The 12,260-nt window shown below is 37.3% G+C and overlaps 1 protein-coding gene across 8 annotated transcripts in view; it reads left to right on the plus strand.

Moving 5' to 3' along the window:
- The window catches only part of NBEAL1 (neurobeachin like 1), a 153,571-nt gene that overhangs the window by 128,196 nt on the left and 13,115 nt on the right, over positions 1-12,260 (plus strand). For all 8 annotated transcript variants that reach the window (XM_044768406.2, XM_044768402.2, XM_044768408.2 and 5 more), the window contains 6 exons: positions 1,880-1,997; positions 3,575-3,672; positions 6,264-6,380; positions 10,077-10,166; positions 11,382-11,491; positions 11,877-12,049. In XM_044768406.2, the coding sequence (XP_044624341.1) occupies positions 1,880-1,997; positions 3,575-3,672; positions 6,264-6,380; positions 10,077-10,166; positions 11,382-11,491; positions 11,877-12,049 (706 nt within the window). The remainder of the gene's footprint in view (positions 1-1,879; positions 1,998-3,574; positions 3,673-6,263; positions 6,381-10,076; positions 10,167-11,381; positions 11,492-11,876; positions 12,050-12,260) is intronic.

Consider the following 12,260-nt stretch of genomic DNA (forward strand, 5'->3'; position numbering starts at 1 on the left):
TAGACACTCCCATTCAAAAGGGAGAGAAAAACGAGGCACCCAGCAGAAACTGGTTTATAACAACTCTGAATTCCAGCAGGGCTGTGCTCTCGGTTCCTTTATTGGGCCTTCTGCTGTTCCCTGAGAGTGGTTTTCCTTGGGCTCTTGGCTCCCTGCTCTGAGTCATTCTTTCTTTTCCATTAAAAAATAAATAAAAACATTGTTTACATGAGTATCTTTGCCAGCCTCTTTCCTACCATAGTAAGTTGGAGCCAAAGGTCTCTCTTCATTTTTGAACAGTTTCTGTCTCAGTCTGAATGAAACCAAACACAAACTTAGTTTCATTTACCTGACGCGCCGCGTAAGCCAATCACCAAAATGTCAGGCTTATGGGAAAGAAAGAGGTTTATTATTGAAAGGCAGCCAGACGAAGAGATGGGAGCTAAAACTCAAATCCACCTCCTCATAGGGAAGAAGCTAGAGGGTTTTTCTCTGAAACTCTAATCAGAGGAGGGGAAGCACGTGGCCTTGCTGGCTGGCGCCTTCAGCCTCGTTTGGCCTTGTGAGACTGAGTCTCCTTCCTTCTGGACGGTCTGGACCTTGACTTCCAGGGAAAAACAACTCACTCATATACCAAGGAGGGACAGGAATATCTGGTTAGTTTTAACAACAGTTGACTGTGCTGAGTATGCACAGCTGCAGTTAGCCAAGCTTACCTCAATTTTTTTTTCCTTCTTCTAACCTAGGGAAGATTTTAACTCATTTGTTCTCAGCTTCATGAACTATTACAGTTTCTTTTAAAATTTTATGGGTTTCTCATATGTGAACTCTGTTGGACAAAAACCATTTTTGCATTACTTTACATTATAGTCCCTTATCTCCTTTGGACCGAGTGGGAGGCTCCTCTGGGAAAATGCCCTTAAGATTCCTAAGATGCTCTGTTTTCTAGTTGAGTGGGTCTATGAGGCACAACCTAAATCTTTGAGGTCTCAACAGATTGTTTTATACCCATACTCTTAAACTAAACTTTTGCCTGAGGCCGTATTTTACTGGTAAGATTCTGATTTGATCATTGACTTAGGCCGTTTTTCACTTTGAGAGTCTTTGCTCTCTAGTGATCCTGAAAATTAGAAATAACTTTATTTCAAACCCAGCAAGACCTGGCTCCTATATATTTTTTTTAAATTATGCTTAAAACCCCAAGAGTTCATGTTTTAACTCATGTTACTCCTCCCACACTTTATCACAGGCAGCTAAAAGAAGCCAATTAGCACTTAAAAACATTTTGCCTGAAAATCTCCATCCCCAGATTCACAAGCCCATTGGTACCCTTTCTATATCTTTCCTGTAACTAAAATATGCGTCCCTTTTTCTCCCGTCTCCAGTAATGATTTTCTTACTGTGTTTCAAGACATCACTAATAGGCTCCTCTGCCTTCCACCCAGTCACCTCTTAGTGGGGTAGGTGGGGTGGGTGGAGTGATTTGCAGCCGTCTTTCATCAGCTGCAGTGTGGTTTCACTGTGTCCTTGAATTGGATTTCTACACAACTATTTCAATGGAGATTTCACAACAAAGATGCATTCCACAGCTGTCATCAGTTTTTTTGTTGTTCATGTTTGCGCTATTAGAATATTTGTTATTTTCTTCACCCATTAGTTAGGAGATGCATATGTAGTAAATATTAATAAATATGATGTCTACATTATACTAGATAGATTATAGGCAATATATGTAGTAGATATTGAAAAAAGTTTAACATGATTTTGAGATTATTTATTTATAGCAGTAAGATTTGTGTGTAGAAATGCTTAATTTGCTCTTACTCGTTTAAAGTATACATATTTACATTGTAGTTGTAAAGTATCTCTATGTTAATTATTAAGTTTGTTCTTTTTCCAGGAGTCTGAATATGTTTCTGCTCATCTTCATGAATGGATAGATCTGATTTTTGGCTATAAACAGAGGGGGCCGGCTGCAGTAGAGGCACTCAATGTTTTCTATTACTGTAGTTATGAAGGTATAAGCCGATGTGCTTTTTCTCTTGCATTATATTGATAGACAATATTATTAAATATGTGTTTATGCATGGTATTTTGGACATAACTAATATGAGAAAGACTACATTTAAAAAATAGTTTTAGTGATCTTTTCTTTTTTTTATTTTATTATTCTTTAAAGATTTTATTTTTCCTTTTTCTTCCCAAAGCTCCCTGGTACATAGTTCTGTATTTTTATTTATTTTTTTTTTTGAGGAAGATTAGCCCTGAGCTAACTGCTGCCAATCCTCCTCTTTTTGCTGAGGAAGACTGGCCCTGAGCTAACATCTATGCCCATCTTCGTCCACTTTATATGTGGGACGCCTACCACAGCATGGCTTGCCAAGCAGTGCCATGTCCGCACCCGGGATCCAAACAGGTGACCCCCAGGCTGCCAAAGTGGAACATGCGCACTTAACTGCTGCGCCACCGGGCTGGCCCCAGTTGTGTATTTTTAGATGTGAGTCCTTCTAGATGTGGCATGCGGGACACCGCCTCAGCATGGCCATGTCCGCGCCCAGGATTTGAACTGGCAAAACCCTGGGCCACTGAAGCAGAGCACACAAACTTAACCACTCCGCCGTGGGCCAGCCCCTAGTAATCTTTTCTATTTGAAAGACTGACTCATGCTTTTTAAAAAAAATAGTATTTAAGAGTGTGTATGCAAATCTAAATATAAATGTCAATTATTGGTGGCATAGAAGTTTTTGATCTCTGGTCGTATTTCTCCTGTTGAGTCGGGTCCTACATTAAATATTCAGTATTAAATTATTAGCAGACTTTGAAAGAAAACCTTTAGAATTACAAATAAAAAATTCTTCAAATGATAAAATGACATTATTTTAATGTTTATCTCAGGATCAAGAACATTTTCTGAAGGCTTTGAAAGGCTTAAGAAATAGTTCTTTCTTTTCCAGTCCTTCAGTAGAGCTAATAGTTCTAAAGATTGTGGATAGTGTGAAGTTAGGTGAATTTGAGCAGAGCCCATATGACTTTTGGTAAATAGACATGTTTTTACCTTTTGCCATATTCATTTGATAATAGTTTTATTGGGAGGTAGTATAGGATGGTGGTTAGGAGCATAGACTTTGAAATCAGACTTACCTAGTTTGGTCAATTAAGAGCCATTTAACAATCCATATTAAGTATGGCAGGGTATAATCAATTAACCAGAGTATCACCTTTCCCAGCATGTGTTAGATCGGCAGTAACTTATGGCAGTATGTTTGTGTGGTTATTACATTTGTTTCAGCTTGACTATCATGAAGAAAACAATTAAGTGTATAGTTTGTATTTTTCTGAGAGAAACTTTTATAGACTGCAAGTTAACTTTTATTTAAAGTATTTTAGTTATACTGGATGGAATTTATGTTTATACATATGTGATGTTTGAAGCTTTACTGATTTTTCAAAAATCACCTCTTTACAATGTTCTCATAAATTGAGGAATGGGATAATATTTTGTTGAAAATATATCAATCTGATATATTAATCAGTTGTGTGCGTTTGCTGGTTTGTTTTCACTCTGTAGTGAGGTGACTGCTTCTCTTGCTTTTAGGAGCTGTGGATCTGGATGCCTTAACAGATGAGAAGGAAAGAAAAGCCTTAGAAGGGATGATTAATAATTTTGGGCAAACACCTTGTCAACTGTTAAAGGTAAATCATAGAAGTTATTCATTACATAAGAAGTCTAGAATTTAATTGCTAAAGAATAGTACTGCCAGTATTTTCAAGGATTTTAATGATTTAAAACTTTATTTCAGAATTATCTAGAATTTCAGAAGAGTTATGCTCTCACTTAAAAAAAATAGATTTAAATGATTGTTCCCATTTTGAAATAATAAAATATCGCAGTCAAAATTCACATATGCAGTCAATTACTCTTAAATTACAGAGGATTTATAGTTGTTCAGAAAGCCAATCACCTTATTTTGTTATTTCTGAGAAAGGAAAAGCTGAGGTTGAAGGCCCCTGTCAGTGAGATGCCGCTCCTTTATTTAAATGGAGAAGGAGCTCTAACTGAATGCTTGAATACTGCAGTTAGGTTATACCATTAAAACTGTCATTACATTGGGACTCATTCTATGTATAAGACTTCTCATAGCTGACATCTGCCCAAAGAGGAGACTTACCATCCAGAACCCACATCCAGTCCTAAAAATCAAATTATAGAATCAAATTATAAATATTACTGTATTTCTTTCCCCATACTAGTTTATGAAGTTAAATTATTGTCTTCCTGATTGCATACAACTTTGGATTCATAGAAATTAGTTTTCAAAGATGTCTTGATCTTTGTTAGTAGATGAGCTTAGAAATGGGGAATACACGATAATACGCCGTTTGTTAAGTTGACACTTTCTTTTGCAAGCACTGTGCTAGGTGGTTCACCTAACCCTTTCAGTAAATGTCCAATTACTCTCCTTTTCAGGTGATTGATGAAGCCAAGCCTCATAGAAATTAATACCTAGCCTACAACACTTTAGAGAAATCACATACTTTTTCCAAGTTTACACAGCTAGGATGTGACTTGGGCAGGATTTGCACGCATGGCCATCTGACTCCAAAGCCTTTCCACCGAGCCCTGTTTCCTCTCAATTCATAGCTGTGAGCCCCATTGGAGAACTAGACCACTTTCCCATGTTCTTATGGGCTGTTATTTACATCCTAATTATGACTCTTTCTGCCTTAGTTAGTTGTTTGTTTATTCACTTGCTTCACTATATTATAAAGGCAGCAACCTTCTCTTAATCATCTTTGTACCTTTCTTGCATATAGTATGTGTGCAGTAAATATTGTTGAATTGAAATTTCCATAGCTGTTGCAGCAACAATATATCTAAACTCTGGCTTACAAATGTACTTCTGTTAGTTGGGTTGTCAGACTAAGCTTTATAATTGTTACTATTTCTTAGCAACAGTTTATTTGAAGCCTCCAACATTGGTTTTTACAGAATGGTCATGTTTGAAATCAGTGCATTATCCCTTTCCTGCCAGGAGAGTCAGAAGGCAAAAGTAACAGAATAAAACAGAACACTTCTTTGGGCTTTGACATATAGATTCTATAATATTTTTGTACTTGCTTTACTTTTCTTTCTCTCTCTCTTTTTTTTTGAGGAAGATTAGCCCTAAGCTAACATCTGCTGCCAATCCTCCTCTTTTTTGCTGAGGAAGACTGGCCCTGAGCTAACATCCATGCCTGTCTTCCTCTACGTTATATGTGGGATGCCTGCTACAGCATGGCTTGATAAGCAGTGTATAGGTCCGTACCTGAGATCTGAACCAGCAAACACAGGGCTGCTGAAGTGGAAAGTGTGAACTTAACTGCTGTGCCACCAGGCTGGCCCCTCTTTCTCTCTCTTTTTTCTTTTTTTTAACAAGAGTAGTGCTAATTAGCTTTTTATCACCATAAAAAATGACACAAAATCAGCCTTTGATTTAAAATAAAGTGAATGATATTCACATGGATAATTGAGTGCTAAATATTGAAGTACTTATAGCTGTCACATCTGTTTCCTATAATCTAATAGTTTATGATGGAGATAGAAGAATCCCCTTTCGGTAGAATTCTTTTCTGCATTTTAACTGTGCCTTTGGAATGTTAATTTGATTTGTCACTTCTTATTTATAAAAGTAATACTGTTCTATATCTCTGACATTAAAGTTAAGGAAGAATAATTTATTTGAAAAGAAATGCAATAATATCTATAAATTTGATTCTGATAATATTGACATTTTGATCTTACTTCAGGAGTTAAAGATTCACCCATATTGCAAATTTTGACTTTTTAATAATGCATTTAATTTTATCAAACATTTATTAAGCATTTACTGTATTTAGGTTACTAGATGCTGAAAATCCAAAACTGAATAAGACTTGTTTTTTGACTTTAAGATACCTACTGCCTAGTTGGGGAAGACAGACCATAAACAACTATATGTAATCCAACATAGAAAGAAATAAGTACTAATTAAAACAATGTTCTGAGGAAAATAATAAAAGAGAATAATTAATTCTGACTTGGAAATTCAGGAGAGATATCAGTAAGAGAAGTAGAGGTAGGGTTTCTCTGGAAATGAAGAGGGTAGGACCTCTGCTGAGGGAATAATAGTGTGAGCAACGGCCTGGAATTGTCAGCCTTGAGCTGTACGTAATCCATTGTAGGTGCAGCCCGTATGTGTGAGGGAAACAGTGAGAGATGTTCTAACACAATTGTGGGATTATTTTTCCTTAAAATTATTTTGAAGGAACCACACCCTCCTAGATTATCAGCAGAAGAAGCCGTGCAGAAGCAGACCAAAATGGACACTCCAAGCCTAAACCTATTTCAACACCTTCCTGAACTCAAGTCATTTTTCATAGAGGTAATGTCCAACTCGGTAATTTCAGAGTTTTTCTCTGAATTCTATACACCTCAACGTTCCTTTAATTCTTTAATGTAGGGGTGGTATATAATCCAAAATAGTAAATAGTACTGCAATAATCTGTTCTTAGATTTTAAAGCAATCTTATTAAAAGCTTGTTTGCTGCTATGTGCTGGTCTGAACTGTTTCTTGTGGCTTTTTTTCTCCTAGTCACATTTTCTTGACCAAGAAGAATAAATAATTTGAATTAAGTTGCCTTTTGTGACAGTTGAGATGATATGTAGAGGAAGTCTAAAATAATTCTTAATTATAATGGCTGCTCATGTATAAAATATGGCCCAGTAAATCAGATTGTTGATTGCTGATATTAGAAGGAATAGTCAAGTACAAGATAGTCAATGCTGTAATTGAAAGAGTACCTTCAAACTCAGATGTTTAAATAGACACATTGAATTAGTTTGAATAGTTCAGAATGTGAATGTGAAATGCAGTCATACCTATGGATTTGGTTAGGACAGATAGTATTAACTCTTTTGGCAAAAAATGATGACAAAAGGTTACTAAGAATAGTTTGGAGATGTGCATAGAACAAGTAGTAACTCTCATGCAACACAGCAGAGGTTGGGAAACCTTTTCTTAAAGGGCCAGATAGTAAACGTTTTGGACTTTGTAATCCACAGGCAAAATCAAGGATATTGTATAGGTACATATAAACTACTTAAAATATAACCATTTAAAAATGTAGAAACCGGGCTTGGCCCCATGGCTGAGTGGTTAAGTTCACGCACTCTGCTTAGATGGCCCAGGGTTCGCCGGATTGGATCCTAGGCATGGACCTACCACCGCTCATCAAGCCACACTGTGGTGGCATCCCACATAGAAGAACTAGAATGACTTACAACCAGGATATACAACTAAGTGCTGGGGCCTTGGGGAAATGAAAAAGGAAGACTGGCAACAGATGTTAGCTCAGGGCCAGTTTTCCTCACCAAAACAAATAAGTAAATAAAGTAAAAAAACATTCTTAGCTTACCCACAGCCTACAAAACAGATGGTTGGGTGGATTTGACCCACAGGCCTAGTTGGTCAAACCCTGCATTAGGGCATCGTCATAATGTGCTTCTCAGGTTCAATATCTTGGGAAATCTTTATATAGAATTTTTTGATAATTTGGTATAAATATTTTTTTTCCCTGAGAAAGATTCACCCTGAGCTAACATCTCTGGACAATCTTCCTCTTTTTGCTGGAGGAAGATTCACCCTGAGCTAACATCTGTGCCAGTCTTCCTCTGTTTTGTATGTGGGATGCCTCTAAAACATGGCTGTTGGCGAGTGGTGTGAGTCTGAGCCCAGGAACTGAACGCAGACCACTGAAGCCAAGCATGCCGAACTTAACCACTAGGCCACAGGCCGGCCCGTAAAAAGTTTTTATGAAGTTTATGACAGTTACAGCTTTCTACTGAATTTTACTCAAATGAACAATGTTGTAGTAAGCTCCACAGTATTTTAATGTAAATATGTTTTCATATATTTGTGAAAGCAGTTCAAAATATTCTTCATTACTGTTGTCCTAGATGCACGTTTATTGAGATAGTTATTAAATGTTTAACAATACAAACTCTATAGATTTGGTTGTGTTCCAAAAAGCGTCTAAGTCAGTTGCCTGGAACTCAGAACTCACAGAAACAATGCTTAGAAATGATGACTAATTCCCAGGATGTGTTCTGGGTACCCAAGACCAGCCTCAGGTTTGGTGATTTGCTAGAAGGACTCCCAGGATTCAACATACAGTTGTCCTCACAGCTAAGATCTCTTACAGCGCAAGGTTACAAAGCGACATCAGCAAAGGGCGAAGGCCCAGGGGGTGAAGTCGGAGGAAACCAGGTGCCAGCATCCACAAGTCCGCCCCCAGTGGGGCCACACAGGACAGGCTTAATTCTTCCCATAGAGAAATGTGAAAACTTGGTTTTCTCTACCAAGGAAGCTCATTAGAGGCTCAGCACCCAGTTTTTGTTGAGGGCTGGTCGCATAGGTACCCTGTGCCTAGCACATGCCAGAGTTCCAGACTGCCAGAAGAAGAGCGGGAGTTCAGCATAAACCCTATTGTTTGCACAGATAGTCTGGGTACCTTGAGCCCCCCTTATCATTGAGGACAAGTTTTATATCAGTGTAAAGAACTCTTTGCCCACGAAGTTCCCAGATGCCAACCAAGGGCCAACTTTGCAGGAGGGCCTTTCTAACAGAGCAATCTCCGTCCTGCTCTGTTAACTCTTTACGGGACATGAGGCAGCCCATAAAAACCTATTTAACCCATAACCTGATGGATGTGTAATACTGTGTTTATGATGTCGTGCTGATAAAGTATTTTCATCATGTCTAATCGTTTGTGAGATTGTTTTTATGGGATAATACATTCCGAGTTCCATTCCCAGGACCAGTGTCTGGAGCAGGATAAAGGACACAATAGATATCCCTGGGTACCAATAGTTTGTTAATCCCTTTTCATCATCATATGAGAAGAAGTTCTTACTCATTTGTATGAAAAAAGAAGGCCTCTTTGTAGGTCATCTTTTCCTAGGTGGTAAAATGGTGAAGAAAATGGAGGAGGCAGTGAAAGCAAGAGCTTAATAAATGGATTTCCTCAGACACCATTTTGATTTATGCTTGTTCAAATAGAAGTTGTTCTTTTCCTGATTAATTCATGGTGTGAAGAGAAAAGATAAGCACTGACTTTATATGGTTTATAATTCATTGTTTAATTCATTTAAAGGTCTTAGAACAGCACCTGGCACAGAGTATGTACCCAATAATCTTAGCTTGTAATTTACCTAGTGATGGTTAGGTGTAATTTATGAACTGTTGTCACATCAAGAAACATAGTTCACATCGTTGTTCTCTTCCACGTTGCAGTAAGGTAAAGGCGGATGTTTTCTGAGGAGTATGTTTTCTGGTCCTGTTGTGGCTTTCAGGGAGTGCCTCCGTTAATGGAACAGATCTGTTTTTAGAAAGGAAATTTCTATAAAATATAACCAGTTTTCCCACTGACATGTTTGAGAAATGCACTTTTATATGGTCTGTATTTTCTACTTTATATTCATGTCAGTATGGCAAGGGAAAAAGAAGGATCCTAAGTCACTGGCCGTTTTAAATGGTTGACGCTCCTTGAAATCTGCATCTCTGTTTAATAGCAGAGTAGTGGAATAGAAGGTGATGGGTTTCAGAAGTTTCAAGTATGCCATCCAAACGTGGTGTATAATTTCTTTCCTACATTTTAAATTAAATGATGATATGTTGTGTTGTTTGTTTTTTTTTGAGGAAGATTAGCCCTGAGCTAACTGCTGCCAGTCCTCTTCTCTTTTGCTGAGGAAGACTGGCCCTGAGCTAACATCCATGCCCATCTTCCTCTACTTTAAAAGTGGGACGCCTGCCACAGCATGGTGTCCCAAGCGGTGCCATGTGTGCACCTGGGATCGAAACCGGTGAACCCCAGGCTGCTGAGAAGCGCAACGTGCGAACTTAACCGCTGCGCCACCAGGCCGGCCGGCCCGATGATATGTTTTAATAGAGTAAAATGCTATTTCACAGGCTTCATCCTTGTTTAAAGAAATAGAAGTTTTCAATAATTTGTACCTATAAATTGTAAGCAATAAATTGTAAGCAGAACCAGCCACTAAAGCTCTGTCTTTTATTTTATAGGGAATTAGTGATGGTATTCCACTAATAAAGGCCATTGTCCCCAAAAATCAATCTCGTTCTTTTATGTCCCAAGGCAGTCCTGAATTACTGGTAAGTTGATTTATACCTTTTCACACTGCCGTGTCTATATCTATGACAACTTACAAAAAAATTTGAGAAAATACAGTATTCTAAAAGCCTTTTGAAAAAATAATAGAGAAAATTTTTATAGAATTATTTTGACCATGTATAAAAAAATGTATCTTCTATCTGCACAGCTTTTATTTTAAGTAGTTATTGTAATTCTAAAATTTATCTTGTATAATAAATATGTGAAAATACTAGGAAATTTTGTATAACAAAAATAGAAATAACATCTTATCAGATATTAAAATTTGTCATAAAGCGGTAATAATAATGAAAATGGAAATAATACAGAATTGATTAACTATACGTGCATGTTAATGAGTGCTTTCCGGGAGTTTTGTTGTTTAATCCACCCAACAATCCTGTGAGGGTAGGCGCTACTGTGAGATGAGAAATTAAAACTCAGGAGTAACTTGCTCAAAGTCACAGAGCTGGCAAGTAAGGGATTTGGGGCCCTGGCACATGGACCAAACTAAGTCTGTCTTACTCTAATTTTATCACTTGGAAATTATAAAAATGGAGTATAGCACAGTGAACAGTAGAGATTCCAGAACTAGACCTGTTTTTCTAATTATGCATATTGTATGTTTGCTTAGAAGAGAGTCTAGAAAGAGATACAAAAATAATAATAGTACTTTTTGAGGGGTAGGATACTTGTGACTTTCACCTTCAATACCTGTATTTTTAAAGTTGCCTTTAAAGTTACCTGATATTTTTGGAAATCTATTATAATCAAAGGGGGAGAAAAGCTTTTCATTTTTAAAAGAAAATATTCACTATGACTGTCACTAAGAAGGGAGACCTTCTTAGCAATCGTTCATAAGTTATACTTCTGATTTATGTTCTAGGTGGTATATGATATATCATATTTTTATGGTAAGGCTTGACCCTTAATTACTTCTGACTGCCAACTAACAGAGGTTAATAAACTTTGAGAAATTACGAGGAAAGTAATCTTACTAAAGAGGGATGTATTAGACAACTTTTCTTTGAATAAGATAAACACAGCTTTTCCATTTAAATTATTTAAGACTTTCTTGATGAGTTTCGTGTTTTACGTACACAGTCCCACATTTTTCCCTGAATGATAAATGCTAACATCATGTTAGCATTTGGTTATTCTATACAACTTTCTTTAATCTTTCATTTCATTTTCATCTTCATATGTTCTTTTTCCAGATAACAGTAAGCATGAATTATGTAATCGGAACCCATGGGTGGCTGCCTTATGACAGAAGCATTTCTAATTACTTCACGTTCATCAGGGATCCAACTGTGACAAATCCAAAGTAAGTAAATTAATATTTACGATAAAACAAGTACAGCCAGCACCTTGTTACGAGGAAAAACCACTAGATTAGCCCTGAGCTAACTACTGGCAGTCCTCCTCTTTTTTGCTGAGGAAGCCTGGCCCTGAGCTAACACCCATGCCCATCTTCCTCTACTTTATATATGTGGGACGCCTGCCACAGCATGGCATGCCAAGCGGTGCCATGTCCACACCCGGGATCAGAGCCGGCAAACCCTGGGCTGCCAAGAAGTGGAACGTGCAAACTTAACCGCTGCACCACTGGGCCAGCCCCATAATTTCTCTTTTAAAGAGATTTTAAAAATAGTTGATATTGGTCTAAGTGATTTTTTAAGGAAAAATCTAATATTTCATTATGTTTACAGAACTCAGCGCAGTATGAATGGTCCTTTTGCTCCGGGGCTGGAGATCACTTCTAAGCTATTTATAGTATCACATGATGCGAAGTTGCTTTTCAGTGCTGGACACTGGGATAATAGCATTCAAGTGATGTCACTTACAAAAGGCAAAGTTATTTCACACAACATCAGACACATGGGTAAGCATTAACTTTTTTTCCCCAGAAAACTATAAAAGTGTGCGTACTCCTTATAGGAGCATTAAATTTTACCTTTGAAGCTGAGTGAACTTTTTGATAGAGCAGTGTTATGAATATTATATGCTTTCTTTAAGAGTATCTAATATATTTTTGGGTATACTAAGCACTACATAAATTAAACACAGCTTCATAGTATCTGAAAGATGTTAGG

The sequence above is a fragment of the Equus asinus genome, chromosome 4 (genome assembly GCF_041296235.1).
Source record: "Equus asinus isolate D_3611 breed Donkey chromosome 4, EquAss-T2T_v2, whole genome shotgun sequence".
NCBI classification, from domain to species: Eukaryota; Metazoa; Chordata; class Mammalia; order Perissodactyla; family Equidae; genus Equus; species Equus asinus.